This window comes from Buteo buteo, chromosome 16 (genome assembly GCF_964188355.1).
Source record: "Buteo buteo chromosome 16, bButBut1.hap1.1, whole genome shotgun sequence".
Taxonomy (NCBI): Eukaryota; Metazoa; Chordata; class Aves; order Accipitriformes; family Accipitridae; genus Buteo; species Buteo buteo.
The window spans coordinates 14191958-14210496 of record NC_134186.1 but is presented as its reverse complement, the minus strand read 5'-3'; the positions used below and the strand labels follow the sequence as shown (position 1 = coordinate 14210496).

The 18539-nt window shown below is 49.4% G+C and overlaps 1 protein-coding gene across 1 annotated transcript in view; it reads right to left on the bottom strand.

Moving 5' to 3' along the window:
• Positions 1-18539, bottom strand: part of SLC67A1 (solute carrier family 67 member 1) — a 62594-nt gene that overhangs the window by 4535 nt on the left and 39520 nt on the right. Inside the window, exons 8-10 of the mRNA XM_075047057.1 lie at positions 14591-14691; positions 4673-4774; positions 790-910 (exon numbers count right to left, since the gene is read on the bottom strand). Coding sequence (XP_074903158.1) covers positions 790-910; positions 4673-4774; positions 14591-14691 — 324 coding nt within the window. The remainder of the gene's footprint in view (positions 1-789; positions 911-4672; positions 4775-14590; positions 14692-18539) is intronic.

Here is an 18539-nt window from a genome sequence, read left to right as displayed (position 1 = left end):
GATGAAGGGTGCAGGCTGGCATCCCAGAAAGGCTCGGCTGAAGTACAGAGAGTCACAGGTACCTGGAGAATGCAGCTCTGGGAGCAAACCCTGAAAGAGCTTGAGCAAAAGACACCAAACCACGTTAACTCAGCTCCATCCCAGAACAAACTCAGCAAAGGTCCCATGACAATAACATAGGCATATATTCTTCAGCAAAAGAACTAAAAATGCAGGCATAAAGATTTGTGTGTCTACCACTGCATTTCAGCCACCTTGTACAGAGAAATACAGTAACTCTTTGATTGAAACATGGCCAAAATGTAGGGAGGGGGGCAATTACTGCATCAGGCAAAACATGTTTCCAAAGGGCAAGCCAGAATATCCTCCTGAGATGCCCTAAGTTAAAAGATGTGAACAAGCAGCCATCCCAGACACTGTCGTGGTGGAAAAGCAGCAGCTTTCTTTTTTTAACATATCTTGGCTTCCCATGGGAGGGAGAGTTTGGGAGAGCCTTCCCTTACTGCCTCCACCACTATGGATGTCAGCAGGTGGCGGGGGACTGGGAGCACTGGGTGGCAGGATGCTTGCTCAATGCTGTTCAAGCTCATCCTGTATTAACACCACCGGTCCCTGTTCATGTGCTCTGCTGACACCCATCACATGCAACTGCCAAGGCAGATGTCCTGGGGAATTGAGCATTTGCCATGACTGTGCCCCTGCGCTCGATAGCGGTGGTATGAGCTGGGAAGAACCTGATGGACTCAAAACCGAGAAAAGACCAGTCTGATCTTTTTTGCCAAGTCTTACCGGTGTCGGAGGAGGGGACGGCCTTGGTGAGGATGCTGTCGGTGATGGTGCCCAGCGTGCCGAAGGCAAACACCATTGGCACCGCAACGATGCAGTAGTGCCACACGGTCCTCATCAGGGCCTAAGGGACAGGACACAATGGACCATGGATCATTAGAGAGCACAAGTGGTGACTGTAGCAAGAAAAAACCTAGAAAAATATCATGAGTCAAATCCATGACTTAGGTAAATTGTGGGAGCTGCAACTGATACATGATGGTACGGCTTTGGCCATTGCAGGGTCTTTCAGAGCCCAACATTTGTGTGCAGTGAATTATTCCAAGCATGTAGAGCAAGTAGCAAATGATACCCTACAACGTGGCAGCACGTTTCTCTGGCACTGCTGTGGGTATTTTTAGCGTCTGGGAATTAGTGATGTCCCCGCACCCTTCCCCTCATCTTCTGTCTCTTGTCCAACTCCTAAGGAAATGTTGAACAGCAGATGCATGTGGTGTACTTCAGGAAGCCTCCATTACTTATACAAAACAGCCTAGAGAACGCATTTCAGTTCATTATCATAAATAATTAAAACTAAACTGAGCTTGTCAAAATAAATGAGTGCGCTGCATTATGTAATGCTGTACCTTTGGGATTTCTAATCCTGTTCTGCTGCTTCCTTGCTAATAAATTCATGGAATTCAGTAATCTGGAATAGGTCTTCTGGCCATAAGTGCACATTAGCGAGCATAATTAGGGAGAGTAATGATTTTGTTATTGCACATATTCTTAGTGGAGACATCCCTCCAGCTGTTTAATACTGAAACAAAAGCGGTGAGGTTCCCTAAGCCGTGGGGCTAGAGCGGCTCTGGGCTCATTCACAAGCCCTGCTGGTCAAATGAATGGATTTCTCTGGGGCATGGAAAGGAAATTCCCCCTTTCTTGCAAGTCTCCTGCCCTCACCCATGGCTCAAGGTGTGTTATTGTGGCTGGAAAACATTTCTGTCACTGGTTTAGCCAGAAGTTTCATTCTCTGGAGTTCTCTCTCCTGAGATCTGGTCCCTGCCTCTCGGCTACAGAAGATGGATAAGCCCAGAGACATTGCTCACTAATGACTTGGAAATATTGAGGTTTATTCCTAGTTCCCCCCAAGAGTCACACACAGCCAGGTTTCTCTCCTCGGAGAAGCTCTTTGCCTAGATTTTGGTTAAGTTCTAGGCACTTCTGATTAAGGAACCAGAGAACAAAGACAGAGGAACAGGTATTTGGTACATAAACACTCAGACGGAGGGAAAATAATTCCTTGCTAGGGCAAATGTCATTGCAGGACAACATTGCAGAGCTCATAGGACAAAACAGCGTTAACCCCCGCCCCCATCCCCCTGCTTTGTATGAATTCCCTCATAGGCTGAAGAAGAGCAGAGCTACATCTGTGCCTCCTGTAAAGCCGGGGGAAATGGCTCCTCGCTCCCCTGGCACTTGGAGAGGACTGAGCCAGGCAGACCCCGGTCTCTGTTGCTCCTCAGCTGCTGGGTAGGTAGCAGGCTTTTTGACCTGAGCAGATCTGAAGGCATTTTTCAGGTGCGGGAGGCAGAACCAGGAGTTTCAGCAGACAGGCTCAAAAAGCAAATGCCTGGGAAACACAGGCAGTGAGGCAGGACGAGGCACAGCGCGCCTTCAAAGAGAAAAACTTCCCTGTCGCAAACGCCAAGCCCTCCTACACCCCTGCCCACATGCTCCCAGCTTGCATCCGCAGATCAGACACTGGTTCTCCCCTCCTCTCCTTTTCCAGGTGTTACTGCCGAGCTCCCAGCCCACCCTTCCCTTCTCCAGCTGCCGATTGCTGGGAACATCCTGAAGCCTCTTCCCAGCTGCACTGCTGTCTGTCTGTCTGCTGCTGCTGGTGCCAGCCTTCCAAAAAACACTTCAGCCCACCTCCCAGTGATGTGAAGATGGGTTTTGGAGTGTCTTTTATTAACAGCTAGCCTTTCTCCTCGCTTCCACCCTTTGGGGAGGGGATCTGCTTCATTTGGAGGCCAGATGCAGCAACGGCACAGTGGGCGTGATGCTCCTCCACCAGCGGCTGTGCAGGATTAAAAGCTTCACGCATTAATCTCTGCATTTGGGGCCTGCTGCTGTGACAGCACTCATCCCCACCGAGATGGAAAGCCACCCCAGAAACGGATGTTTTCTCGGCAGCCGCTCGAACAGAGCGCTTTTTAATAAGGCGTCCCTGGCGAAGAGGATCGCAGCTGCGTTTGCCTATGAATAGTTCTCGTGGGAAGTCATTGCTGACCCTTGTCCCCCGGCCCGTGCTGTCAGGATGTCCACAGGCCTCTGGGCTTGGCGTAATTGCCAACTCCAAAACGATTTCCCTTCTTGGCTCCTCTTCCCGCGCCGCTGATGTGAGCCTCCCCGTGCTGGGGCATTAGCCGCTGCAAGCCGTGCCGCCCCATGTGCCCCTCCACTGCCACTGAGATTTTCTCTTCTACTTGCAGCCACCTCCAGCCTTCCCTCTCAGTGAGACCTCAGTGCACAAAAGCCATTTACCCCATGTTGCTCCTCTGCCTGATTCCCATGGGACTGGACTTTGGCACAGGGAGCCGGTCCCAGCGGCACCCCGCCCTGCCCCCGGGTGGGTGTGCTCAGGTCTCCGGATGGGCCAGGTCCACCTTGGTCCCACCTAATTGCTCCCACCCTTGGCCAAAAAACCATGGCAAGACCTTCAAAGCCCTTCCCGGGCCACACTCGGGAGCACCAAGCCCTGTGCAAATGTCCCATGCTAAGGGGGCACATCGATGCCAGCCAAAACCACATGACACCAGCCGGGAGGGTCCCTTCCCAAGCATCCTACCACCCGGCAGCATCTCCGCAAGCCCCGAAATCCCCGAGAGGGGGGCCACGCTCCATCTGCAGAGCCAACCCTTCGTCTGCATCCATCCTCCTCCCTTCCCAGCCTCAGATCAGCTGAGGTGCGTAGGTGCCTCATCTCATCCGTGTAGCTGGGAACCACGAGCCTCAATACCCTCCAGGATTTGGCCCTGACCTCCTTGTGGCTGCAGCGCAGTTGTGGGACCGGCACCCATCCTACCCGTGCCGGCGGGAGCACCGGCACCCCGGCAGCACAGCTCGAGGCCAAATCCTGCAGGGAATGTCACACGGCTGACACGGCTCGACCATCCTTTGGGCCCGCCTTGCTGATGGGGACCAGTGCACACCATTCCTCTGTCCCCGTGGTCTGGGCAGATCTATTGGTTCCCTGAGCGTGGCTTATCTGAGCAAACACGATTACTGGCAGAGCTGCCTACGTCAACTCGGTTTTCCAATTACCTTTTGAGATTGGCATCAACTGTCGCCCATGCAGACACAACCAGTGACGGGTAATGTCACTTATCCCAAAACAGAGGAACAAGATTATTGCCTTGCTACCTCCTTCCCCAAATACTCTCAGCTTGGGGGAATTAGGCAAAAATAAAGCCCCAGAAGAAGAGCACACAACCTCCACTGTCTCGCAGCAGCGTACAACCGCAATGATTTTCCCCCCCATAATCTTCATTTACTTTCTGGGTAGTTCAGGAAATGCAGTCGCTGACAAGACCGAGGGCAGGATTCCTATGCAAAGCCAGTGACTCAGGAGGGACTTAACAAGTTTCTGTGTGAGATTAATTTTTTTTTAAATCCCAGTAACTATTACTCACACAGCTCTTTATTGTTACCTGGCGCGGTGCTTTATGCTGAGCGTGGCTCTGTTTGCACAGAGACCCAGGAGAGCTGGTTTCGCCCCCCAGGACCACCCAGCAAAGCCAGCGGTGGCATTTCAAGGGGCAGAACTTGCAGCCAGGTCTCACGGACCTTGCGCCGCTGCATTATTAAAAGGCCCCATGGATGATTTCACGCTGAGCCTTACCATGCCTAGGCCAACGCCGGCAAAGATGAAGACACTGAGCCTGAGCAGGGTCCTCTCTGTGCAGTGGTTAGTGAGTTTTCCAGTGACCAGACCCTGGACAACCTGGGAAGGAAGCACACGAGCACTGTTAGGCCCACTATATAACAATTTAAACAAGCTTATACGAGAACTGCTGCAGTGCTTCAAGCAAATGGGTTACTCCCTCGCTTTTTTTGGAGTAAAAGGGACCTCGCTGTCATGGTAAATGGCTGGAAGACATGATCCATTATTTCAAGCATTTGGCATCCTAGGGATAGATCCAACCCGTCAGCTGAAAGTCTTTACTCAGGGTGTACACCTGAGTTTACCATCACTGCCTCCTCACCAGCGGTGACTGAAACTTTCTAAAGATGCTTGCAGATACAAATGAATTTTTCTAACTTGTGCTGTTTTTGTGAAATACAGTTAATGCTAAGGTCTTCATCCTTGACAAGTCCTTCCAAAATAAAACTGTACATTTGTATGCAGAGGAAGAAAATGCCTCCTTTCCTGTACCTTCTCTTGCCATTATTTTAAACTGTAAATATACAAATTGGGTGGTTCATCATTTTTAGGCAGGAAACAAGTATGACAGACATGCTAATACCCAGCCCCAGCAGTACATGCAGACGTGAAGGACGGGGAACTGGTTTTACAGATTTTAAATAAAAACTGGGGGAGAGGGGGAGGGAAGGAGGAGCAAAAAAATTTAAACTCCAGGAAGTATTTGTCTTTTCCAGCACTTTGCAGAGCAAAGATTCCCTCTTTTATTTCTCTGTTCAGCATCTCCCATACTTCAGGTGATGCCGGCCCAAGTGGACATGAGAGGACAGAGGCTGGAAGAGATTACTGTGAAAATGAAGCCTGACTGACGGCATTTTGGGGGAGGGACAGATAGGAATCCACCAAGTTTTCCCTGGCTTGAAAAGGTTGGTTTGATCCAAGAGAAAACCCCTTCGACTTGAAAGAAGAGCTCTAGTTCAAGATGCTTTGTTTGGTGGGATGGCTTCATTTCAATGGCAGTCCATCCTGGAGAAAACCTCGGTGCTCTGCTTGGACCTGGAATGATGCTATGCCACGCTCAACCTTACTGTGTTAGTCCTAAGGATGAAACCCAAACTCAACTAAAAGGAAATGAGTGCAAAATAAATAAGAAAGTTATTAAAAAGAAAGGAAATATTAATCTATGACAAGCAGTCCAGAAAAAGCAATGTAATTACTAAAATTTAAAAAAAACAAAAAGCAAACAGCAATAGAGTGAAAATAAAGTTGCCATAAAGAAAAATAGCTACAAATTGACTGTGTTTCCAACAAGCTACATCTTAGTGGAAAACATCAAAATTCAACCCTTCACTTGGCTTTGGAGCACAGGCAGTTTTTGACACGAGGGCGCATTGTGCCATGCAGATATTTTGGTTCCCAGTAAATGCTCTTCCTGCCTCCTTTTTGTCCCCATCCCCACCCTTGGGCAGGGTTTGAGAGTTTGGGTCATGTGTGCCTGGCCACCGTGTGATGGTGGCACGGGCCCTGTGTGTTTCTCCCCGGTCATGTCACCTGCCGAGTGGCCTCGGGGACACTAGTGGACCTGCTGCAGTGGAATGCTCGGACGATGCATGGGGTGACCTGAGTCATCCCAGCTGAAAGCCCTGCAGCGGACACGGGAGGAGGCTGATACCAGCCCCAGTGGCTCCTACTCGGGGGGTGGGTGGAGAAGCCGCTGAGTAAGGCTTCATTAAGCTGAGTGCTCCTAAAACGAAGAATCATCATTAACTTTTTGCAACTTCCCAGTCCCTCCTGCCGGCTCGGCCCAGCCAGGTCTGTGCTGAGTCACACAGGATGGGGGCTGAGCCCCATTGCAGGGCATGGCTTGACTCAGCGGTGGCATCACCCGAACCCCAGTTCAGCTCTGCTGAACCACGGGAGGAAAGGAAATGTTTCTCAATTTGCCCGGACTTGAACAGCATATGTAATTGGGATACACCATGCAGGCGCAGCCTGGTCCCTGCCCTTCCTTGAGTCATTGGGGTATATCATCAGCAATGTCCCAGAGCAGCCCGGTCTGATGGCCACAGGAGCGGAGTACCCAAAAACGTCTCCGTCACTACGCGTGAGCACCTAAGAGCAGGCAACGAGCACCGCTGCGGCAAAGCCAGGCTCTGAGGAGGCAGGACCTGGAGATACGCAGACTGGGCTGTCCCCAGAGTGAGCGGGGCAGAGAGACGGTCCTCGTGCCAAGGCTGGCGTTCAGCACGAGCTTCCCCATCACTCGGACTGTGGCATGCCAGGCAAAACACCACTGCTGAACCAACTGACTCAGCGATGGGACTTTTTCCAAGGGCAAGCGTCAGCCCTGCTTTCCTTTTGGGGCTGAGCAGCTATCCTTGGGTTATACAGACTGCAGCTTCCCCACTGGTTATTTGGGCTGCCGACTCCCTCCCCAGCACGGTCGTTGCCGATCCAGCCATGAGCCCCAGGCAGGCAAGGCCCATCGTCTTGATTTTGGACACAGCGCCTTGATTTAGGCGCTGGATAATGTTTCCAGTCACCAGGAGCTCCAACCTCACTTCCAGTCTGAATTTAGACCTGAAAACTCATTACTTCCAGCCTGCAGTTTTCCCTGGGCGCACAGTCCCCCGGTTTGCATGAACGGCAGCCACCTGCACAGGCATCTTTGGGAAGGAGGAAGCGAAAGGTGGTTCATGTGTGTTCTCCCATGAAAGGTTTTGGATGTGTGCTGCCATTGCCAGGGGGTACCGGGGCATCCCAGATGACCTGGCTGTCGCCACTCCCATGGACAAGCCCTGGTGGCACTGACAATGCAGCAACGGGATTTATCCTTATTTTTATTCCTGCTGGCATGTTCTGGGCTTTTTCCCTTGCATGTAACCTCCCCTTGAGATCGACTGCGAGGGGCCTTCCCCTCCTGCATTTCGTTTTGCCTGGATAGTGCTTGCCTTTGTAACCTGACCTCCTTTGAAGTCGGGGAAGAGCCAGTGTACCTGGCTGGAATGCCTTCTGTCATCAATAAACAAAAGAGAGAGGAAATTGTTTGCAAGTGAAATAACAGGCACTGCCTGTGGCTGTGTACACATGTCACAGGAAAAACCAACTCACCTTTTTTTTTCCTCCCCCCCTCCTTCTTTAAAGGCAAATAAGTCTCCCAATAAATGCATAAGAACAGTCAAATCTCTCCTTGTCGTTATGCTGGATTTGCCAAACTGGGGATTTGTTACACTAATTCAGCTGATCACTTAGAAAAATACTCTACCTCTACCACTGTATTTGATTTCTGGGAAGGCAGCAGCTCCCATGTGCTCAGAAGAGCCGATTACCCACTTTATTGTTAACCTCACTAATAAATGTCAGGAATCCCTTTCAGGATGGAAAAGATTGTTGCTGTTCGAAGGTTTCAGGTGCTAGTTTTTGGAAGACTTTTGAACGGTGAAGCACTAGCCTTGCTGCGTGGAGCCACTGCTGAGCAGGACTGGCACTCGCAAGTAGCCAACCTTAGGTGGAGGTTGGAGGAGTTACACAGATGCTCGGCTGGTCCTACGCGCTTAGCGGACGCAGAACTGTTTCTACAGATTCTTCCATCAGCACCGATCGAAAGCTTGATAGAGCCCAGCAACAAACTAAATTCCTTTTCACCCAACAGCCTGGAAATGAAAAGACGTGAGAAGGTCGGACAGGCCCGTGCAGCAGGCCAGATAAGCTGGTACAGCCTAGCAGAGAAGGTGCAGAGCCCCATCCCTAGCACAGATAGCATGATTCACATCAGAGGCAGCCTCCCACACACCGGACCCATATCTCTTGCCTTTGAAATTGTGCCCGGCTGGCAGTTCCCAGGGCGAGCGCAGTGCGGCTGGGGTGGGACGCGCGGGTGGGCACCGGCTGGGGCAGACCACAGAGGGCAACAAAAATCACGAGGCTTTTCTGCATTGGCTGAAGTTGGTGCAAAACCTTGGGCGGGGGAAAAGGGAGTTGTTCTACTGACACGGCGATGCCAGAAAGCGCTTGAGAAGTAGTTCAGGTCTTGCAGAGGAGCAGGAGGGTGGTGGGACTGGAAGGAGAGCTGATGGTGAGGACCAAACTGCTGAAGGCAGCACTTTGCTGAACAGGGGGAAGAGGACCGTGTGTTTTGCAAACTCCAGCCTAATCGCTTTCTTTCCCCCTCCAACCCGTTCCCCTCCATAGATTTAAATCCTTCAAAGTGAGGAAACTGGAGAACTTTCTGTTTGTTGTTGCAAGGTCCTTTCACCAAGTGGGTTTTCCCCCTAGGCATACCTGGCTGTAATTAAATCCCTGGCTCTTTAATCATCTCTTTTGCTGTGCAGAGGAAAAAAAAAAAAAGCAAGAGGGACAGACTGGTGATAAGATGATACGCAATGTAAATCTCTCCTCCAGGAATCTCTCTCATCTTTTCAGGATCACTCCGTACCAACTTGTCCCTCCAGAAGCTGCACAGCTAGAGGTGGAGTTTGTATAACAATACAAATTTAAACGCAGTAAATAGAACAGATGTCTTATGATTTCTTGATCCTCAGGGTTATAAATATCTACCCCTTTGTCCCACCCAGAGTTTTTGTTTGGTGCGTTTTGCTTTGTTTTTTTTGGAGAAAAAGTTCTTAAAGGAAAGCTTCCCCCACCCCCTCCTGCGGTTTGAAATCTAAGCATCAGATGTGACTTTAGATATCAACCAGGGACTCCAGGTATTTCACTTGCCTAATCCTCTGACGGCATTTTCCAAGCCAGATACTGCGCCTGGAAGTTATCCATGCTACTGCTCTCGCAACTCCAGAGCCTAGGCCCGCTTCTGCCCATTATGCAAAGTTAAATTATTTTAACTTACTATGAAATTAATTATTCTCTGGAGGGAGACTGAATGGCATCTCACACTCCCAGGCATGCACTATAAGGGAAATCTTGTTTGCATGGCTTCTGAGATGAGACGACTCTGGAAGCCCAGCCCTGGAGGACAGAGGGATTGTGTCCCTGACGGGCTCTCACACCTCTTGCCTGGAGACCCACCAGCAATCAGATAAAGATGCTTCAAACATATCATGAGCAAGAGAATCTCTGCAACACAAGACACCAGGCACAGAGGTACCCCTCCCGCCGTCTGCCTTCCCCTCCTCATTTTGTTATCTCCCACCCAGCTCCTCCTCCTCGACTTATGCTGGCGCAGTCCCAGCTCAGCAGACAGCCCCATGCTATCAGGGTGCTTCAAGTATCACCGCAGAGCCCTGGATTGCTCGAATTACCCCCCACTTGCTATTTTCGCTTCCCCATCAGCCCACTCCAGCCTCAGTCATATTCCATTTTCTAAGCAAGGACTTTGTTTCCTCCTCAGACAGCTCTTTGTCCCAATGCTATGACACCGCCTTCCCGCACACCCTTCTCTGACGACATTTGGCTCTGTCCGACCCACAGGCGAGCCCCCTTCCCACCCTCACAGCGCTTAAGCCTGCCCCACACTTTCCAATATCCTCGGCTATTAGATGATGCTCTTTGCCTAACCCCACATAGTAAATTGGTGCCGGCTCCTGGGCCAGTGCTTCATCCAGAGAGCTGGGAAGACCCCATTCCCTGTGGACAGGTACTCCCATGGGAACTTTTACAATGATGCACCAGCAGATGTATTACTCTGGGTCACTTGGGACTCCATCAGATGGGCTGGGAGCAGCAGCAAGGCAACCTACATCCTTCCACACAGGGGTACAAGTGGCAGCAAGGAGAGGTACCACAAGCGCTCGGGTGAAGGGTGACCGTGTTGTGGGCAGCCACCTCGGTGGAGGGAAGAGGGTGCCGAGGATGCCCCGTGCCATGAGCGGCAGTCATCGGTCTGCACGGCATGCACGGCACTGTGAGGACAAAACCCACCGCCAGCACCAGCTGAGCCATTTCGCTGCTAGCAAGCGCCACGAACGGTTCCCATGTGGACAGAGCTGATGCTCAGCAAGGGAGCAACCAAGAAAGGTGCTCTGGAAACTGGCCGCCCAAAGCCCATGAGGCTCCCAGGCTCCAAAAGCCAGCCCCGAATCCTCCTTCCAAATCCACAGGGGTCCTCTCAGGCTGGGCATGGGGCACCCCTCCCAAATATTGGGGTCCTGCAGGGTCATAAAGTGACAAGATGCAATCAAGTGTGACGAGGTGAGGCTGAGGAGCTCCGGATGGGATCCCTCAGGAGGGCTGCCTGAATTAGCGGGGCGGCTAACTAACATCCTCCGTCTGCAAAGGTGGCAAACGCCTCACCTTCCCTGGGGGGTCAGTGTTTCTGTGCCGATCTCCCCACACAAAGAGCTGTTTGAAATACTGACAACATAGTACTTGAGTTGCCTACTTAAAATTAGGTGGACTGACCCAAAGCCATTCAAAATCTCCTCTCTAGGTGCTCTGCAGTTGGCTTGAATGGGAAAAATGGTGAGAAACGGAGATGTTTACAGCGCATTGGCTGCTTCTCACCACAGTAGGTTAAATGAGGCTGAGAAGCTGAAAAATTAGGTCAAGCAATTGGAGCATAATATGCTTGGGGTGGCAAAGGAAAGTGGGTAGGTACTATCACTGTTCAAGTCATCCTGGGATTGCTGATTGGGCTGGGAAAGGGGGCTGCAACACCACTTTCTGTGCAAGAGGAAGATGTTCATTTTGAGCAGATTTCATTAAAGAAATAGAAACTACAATAACACAAAGAAATAATATTACTAAAAATTGCCAGGAATTAGCAGAGCAGACAATGCTTTTGTCAGCGTATGACTTTTGGGGAAGAACTGACTAAAGGGTTCAGCTATGCCTTGCTCACCGTGCTGTTCCCTGTGCATCTCTGAAGCCGCTTAGTGCATGCAACGTGTGCTGGGAGCAGGCGAGACCCTGGGACATGGCGCTGGGCGTATCTGCTGGCTGTGCTATGCAACCGCCCAGGCACTGTGTTCAATGTCTACAGGGAGGTTTAAAGTAAACAGGACACGGTTTGATTCTTATTTTCCCCTTCATTTCTGTGACACTCCCACCTATAGAAGTCCTTGAACACGACCCATTTTCAGATCCAGGGAGAGATGCAAACAGGGGCATGTGTTTCCTCTAACAGGAGGGCTCAGAGCAAGTCCAGGAGAATGGGAAAACCCTCACGATGCTTTATGGAAAGGCAAAATAAGGAATGAGAAATCAAAGCTGAGGATCTGGTTGATGAAATTCATTGAAAAGGACATTATATTCCTTACAAAGAAAGCTATAATTTACTCAGTGAAGTGGGAAGCCAGTCAGCAGATATTAATCACCGTTCACCCATCCAGACTGGTGGAATTTGCTTGCACCTTAATCTGCATTTATATCTCCAGCAGTATCAATTCACTGTACAGCAGAAACAAATGCATCTGAAGTGCCAGCTTAGGCAACATGAAGGCACACAAGCAGCTCTGGGGCTTGGCAGGACAGAGCCGGCACATATTGCATTCCCTGCATACATCTTCCACTGGATGAACCCCAAGAGAAAGCAGCCATAAAACATTAACCCAGTCACTAACTGCAAGAGATATCTTTGGGTGGTTCTAGCCAGAGACCTGATGTGAAAGTAAAGATAGACATTTTAATGTTTTACAATAATTTAAAAGCCAGATGGTGAGAGTATTGTTTGGACCCGTTGAGGATCTGGTCCTGCATAAACCAGAGCAGAGCTTGGAGCTGCCATTGATAAAGTGGAAAGAACAAGCAACGAAGAAGAAAGCAGTGCTTTGCAAGTTCTTAGGCAAAATGGCTTTGCTGCCACCAGGAATCATGTGTCCTTGGCTTTAAAAAATTGAAGCATTTTTTTCCCCTTTCCTTTTTGGGGTTCTGGCAGCAAACCCCAATGCACCATCATGAAGAAGAGAAGTTTGTACCCTATGACCACTCTGCTCCTATATTTCTAATGCCCAGAGTCATGCACTGTAGAATATGCATAGCAACATGGACAGAAACTGCACAGATAGATGAAAGAAAACTGCCTGGCTGACAAAAGCTAGTTTTTGTGTCAAATGTCCCGAGGCAAAGACTCCCTAGCAAAGTAGATGCTGCACCTGAGCCTGTAGGCCACTGCTGGGTTAGAGTGTGGTAACAGGCATGATTGGCCTCTGTGGGATGAAACCCTGTGACTATGGGAAGGGCCAGGTCCCTGGTTAGCACTGGCATCTGATTACTCATTAGGAAGCAGAGTGAATGCTATAATTCCCATATCTTCCAGGGCTGTATCTATATGTAGGGTGGACTGGCACGGCAGCGCAGGTAACCTTATCTACAGTAGTTTCAACCAAACTAACCCGGGAAACAATAGCAGTGAAGACAGACAGATATCCCAGACGTAACAGCAGTGTCCTGAAGACAGATATCCCAGACCTGACAGCAGCGTCCAAGCTCCATCTAGCAACACGAAACCACTCCAGCCCTGGCTGTACAAGAGCTATTGCTGCCCACGTTACCCGGCTCAAAACAAGCACACCATAGCCATGCTGCAACCCCAAATTTAATTTCAGTGTAGACATACATAACAGGGATTTAACTGATACATCTAAGTGAAGACCACAGTTGTTGGGGAGTCCCTCTACATTCAAAGGGGGAAGAAGATATCAGAAGGTGACTTGGCCCCTCTAAAACCTGAGTGATTCCTGCAGATCCTGGTCTAGGAGGCAGCATAGAAAGACTAATGTAGGGAAAGCCTTTGTTAGCAGTGGAGTTGGGGTCAGAAACATGCTTTGGAAAGCAGCTGCTGATCATTCCACTCGTCACGCTCTTTCCATGCTGTGGAGCGACAAACTGGTTTTCTTTCCAACGCAACTGGATGGGAGAGTGCATCCAGCTGGTAGCAGATGTTGAGCTCACAGGATCAAAAGACAGCTAGTCTGAAGCCACCGTCCCAGAACAGACATGGCAAAGGCATCAGCTCCTCAGCTCCAGCCAGTTTACTCTGCAGACTCCACTTGCTGATGTACGGCCATGCTTGTCAAATGCTCTACCAAGGCGTCTAGGTTTGATGAGACCAGGGCAGAGCCCAAGTGACTGGCAACACCATGCCAAATCCAAATCACAAGGGAAGGAACTAAAGCTGCCATTTCCCAGATGAGAAGGTCGTCCAGATCCCACAGGAACTCTGCGGCAATGCCCAGGAAATGAAGGCAGATTTAATAACAAGACCACCCTCCTTCAGGATATTGCTTAACTTGCATTCCTACCTTGAGGCTTGCTTATAAATATCTGTTGCTCTTTCTGCAAAATTATTAGCCTTTTCCTCCAAAAGGAACATTCTGCTATAACACACCACCTTACTTTTTTGGCCCTGCTACTGCCTAATTCATCTGACTTTTCCCTTTTACCCATTTTGGTAGTCTCCTAACCATGTTCCATTGCCCACCTTTTTGGTTTTTGTTTTTTTTTTTTTTCTTTTTGGAAAGTACAAGCTTGCTGTGCTTGTTTCCACACAGCAGAAACAAGTCCTTCCTCTACACTGAAGGGATCTGTGAAAAGGCCAGTAAGATCATCTACTTACATAAATTTACAAGGTACTACTAAGTAAATGTAAATTAGCTAACCTGCACCGGAGAAAACCTTAGTCAAGGCAATTTAGCTTCAATGTAAGTTTTGTTACAAAAACCAGGACAACACGTCAGTCTGAGGAAATTTTAGCTCCACAGCTTAAAGATCTGCAAAGAGGGACAAGGGGAAGAAAGCTTTCAGGACACTCCTTGCTCTGATTTCTTCCCATTCCAAGGAACAGAATAAATTTGGAGTCACTTCTATTTTTTGAAGCCAAGTGACACATGGCAGAGCTAGGATTTGCTTGTCAATATTACACCTGGATTTGGAAGAGCATGTGTCAACAAGGTAGCAAATTGGATAGCAGTGTGGCAAGAGGGGGACTTCCACTTCACTTACCATTTGAAGGACACCAAAGTATGACATCAGGTATCCAGACTCCACTGCTTCTAAGCCAAAGAAATCCATAGAGATGATGGAAAACATAATCAGGAACAAACCTAGAGGGAGGGTTAATGAAAAGCATACATCAATATACTTGCACTGCATATAGTGGCCCAGATCCTGCTCCCAATCACCCCCAGTACAAGTCAGTAGCTCTCCCTGGGGTTGCTGGGACTGGATATAAACATGAGCAGAATCCTATTCAAAGTCAGTGTAGTAATTTAATCTTTAAATGTTAACTTTTTTATCCCCCTTACTTTCATCTTTAAATAATGTGACTATGTAGGCTGTAGATTCAGCTGTTTATTATAAACTGGTAAATATTTGTATCACCGAAGCCAGACTAACCATTAAGACAGCAAGAAAACATTTGTTCAGACAAGACTGTAACCATAAAAATAATCTGACTGGATTCCTCGCCCCTTTTGCCTGACTTTAGACTTTCACCATGGGGAGCAAGCCAGTGACATCAGCCTAAATACAGTGGTTTCGCTGCACACTTTGGAACGACATTGGTGGCACATGAAATCTCACTTGCATGGACCAATAGCGGTGTCGACACAAGCAGTCAGGAAAGTACAGACAAAATCAGCACAGGCCGGGTCTGCTTTTCAATTAAGGCAATTTCTGGAAAGTGTAACGGAAAATGCCCACTCACTTCATCTCACATGAAAATACAATAGTGTGTGTTTCCCTCAAACATACACAAATACAGACATGCATACACACGCTCCCATCGTACGCAAAGAGCCATCAAATTAAAAATATTATAACAAAACACTGCTCTCAAAGAGTGGTATGGGGTAGGAGGCTGCTGCCTCCCTTAGTGTCTTGTGCACCTCAGATGGACCAAGATAGTAGGATATTGGGGTGCTCTGTGTGTGAACAACCCCTTAATGTGCCCATCGGACAGCACTGACCCTGCTGGGGAGAGGAGAAGAGAGCAGGTGAGCTTTAGGGGTCTTGCCCTTCCTTGTAGGATCCTCCGAGGTGCAAAGGCTGGGTAAATAGGGAGCTGCGGTCCTCTCCTTCCTGAAGAAAACAGAGGCCAGGAGGCAACGTGTGAGGACTGAGAAGGCAGCTTGTGGCCTGGCAAAGTGAGTCACTGGCCCTGTGGCATGGGAAGGATTTGCCGGCATTTCCCGGAAGCGGGAGGTGAGCGATCCCAAATTGCTGACTTAAACACCGTGGAGGACTCACACCCTAACAGACCAGCACAACTCCACCGCAGCCAGCAGCCTGATGGTGCCGCTACCAGTGGAGCACCTGCAGCAACAAGGACCTCCCTCCAAGCACCTCAAACCTTTGCCTGGAGGGACCACCACCCTCCCACCCCAGGACCTGCCACAAAGCCTTCTTGAACCCCACCGGAGACAACTCTTCCCCCCTTAATGGGGATAGCTGCGCCCAAGCTGGCCCCATGGCGTTGGGGGAGAGGGATGGGGGGCAGGAAGGGTGCCCTGCTCTGCTACTCTCTGGATATTTGGAGAAGGTGCCGGGGAGCTGGGGCTCATGAAGATTTATGGCTTCACCACACCCCTCCATGGAGAGCGCCCCATCGTTATCCACTTACTTTGAAATCGCTCTCAGCTCAAGCCAGCTTAAGGTAACATGCAAATAACAGTATTTACTCACAACATCCAAACCAGGCAACAGAGTTGCACATGTTTATAAAAGGCACACGTGAAGAAATGAAAGAAAAACCACACTCTGTTTCACTTGCAGGAAGATTAGATTGAAGCAGGCGCTCGCCCTTCATCCTGCTCCCCTGCTGCAGGTACGACCTAGGAGGGGCTCGACCTTCCTACATACCTGACGCTTCTTCCTGGTACCACGCGCCAGCTCCGACAGCTCCTCTCCCCTTTGAAGTCCCTCATCGAGTTAAGGGAGATTTAGATCTTTCTCCTCCAAACGAGCTGATTTCTTTCAGAGCAGGAGGATAGGCTGTGCTCTTTAATTAGCATTACACATTGCATGGCTCCCCTGGAGATGCAAAGGTCTCTTCTTCAGATGGGTGTCACCCCCTGTGCCTGCACGGTCACTTAGAGCTACCTGGACAAGGGACACCCCCTTGCCCCCCTTCTTTCAGCAACTAAGGGGCGTCTCTCCCACTGGCAAGACGTTTCTTGGTCGAACCCACAAGGTGAGCCCCAGATTGAACTCAAAACATTTTATGCTCATTGGAACAAGCATTTCTTACAAAGAGCTCAGCAGGTCCTCTCTGGGTAGGCTGCTGGCCAGCTGAGTGCAGCCACGTGAGTACTGTACCCACCCTGGGGTGGGCTCACTGGGGTGGCGTGTCCCCAGGCTCTTCTGGGGACACCAAAAGCCCATGCAGGAACTGCTGGGATAAGCCTCAATCCACACTGCGAGGCTCAGGTTTTCACCAGGAAGACAGTGGAAAATGGCAACAATATCCTCAGAAACCTCGCCTTTTTTTGAGGGGGTCTACATAAGGGGTGAACTCGTCAGAAAAAGCGGCACCAGTGGGATGAGTAACTAGGCTAATGCAGCAGAAGACAAGTAAATGGTTTGCAAGATGCAATAAAGACAAGAAAAAGCACCAAGGAGACACTGGAGTGCAAACCGTGTTTTCAAAAAAAAAAAAGATGACATTTCTAAAAGCAGCCTGTGACTTTGGAGGGCCGGCTTAGCAAGCCTTACCGAGAGCTGGTGTGAGAAGGCAAGTGCAGGCTCTGGGAGCCTGTCTCAGCCCTCCTACACTGGACTGCCAACGTGACGGGATGCAGAGCCCTAGGGCTTACTGCAAAATCCTGTTCCACATGTGACAGAAAGTCCTTTTAAAAATAGGATGCAGGTGCTAGAGCCATCGTGCTAAAACCAGGTTTTCCAAAGGGATTAGGCAGTCAAAGATTCATACAAGCAGCTATTTATCAGTATGTTCAAGGCCCTGGTGATTTCTGGTCAATAAGAGGTATGTTTGACATTTTTATCCTCATGTTTTCTTTTCTGTCTCTTATCTACCGCACTGCAATGAGGCTCTCTTTTCCCAGGTCAGTTGAGAATGTAATTCAGCTGTGCTGGAGTTGTCTGCTGCCTGTCCCTCCCCTGGCAGCTACCCTCCTGCAAGAGGCACGGAGCCCGCGTCTGCTTTTATGCAACACAAGGAGGAGGTTCCCAGCCCTGCAGCCCCCTGGGGAGGCTCTTTCGGTCTCAAACAAGCTAATTTTAGACAACAATGAGATCCATCAGGAACAGAAGATTTTCTTCTGTGTATATTACAAACTTGTTTACAAAGTAAATAGAGAACGGTCTGTAATTTGGGTGATCTAATTAATTACACAGTTGCAGCCTGGAGATGAAAGGTAAATGAGCTCATGAGGAGCTCAGCCTCCAGCAGTGAGCTTCAGAGAAGTAGGTGATGGCCAAATCCCCTTTCAGCTGCCATCGTATGGTCAGTCACCTGAAGTGAAGAGAGACCTGCAAAGACAAGTTGCTAGGATTTTAATCGCTCCTCACTGTAGTGCAAGCGCTATGCTTGTAGCAGGACTGTCTCAAGTAAAGCCATTCCTACTCTTACGGAAATAATCCCAGCCATTTCAGCGATGTGAAAATTTCAGCTTCACTGTCTCCATCCTCTTTGCTTAGAAGTTCCCTTGCAGTTTTGGGCAGGTGATGTTTATTTTGGTTGGGTGCGTGTTTTTGCTGTGCATGGGAAAAGAAGAACCATCTTCTGCAACAGGGAGGAATTTGCATTTCAGCAGGGATGACTAAAACAAAGTGCATCTCGCCTGGCCTTTGGAAAAAGGAGAGTGCACAGGAAATTATCGTGCAGGTTGCATATGGATGTGGTCTCAGGCGTTTTTAAACAGAGAAATGAATGCTACTTTAAGCTGAGAAATTAGCCAGAATCAGCAAAGAAAACCATCTTAAAACATCACTT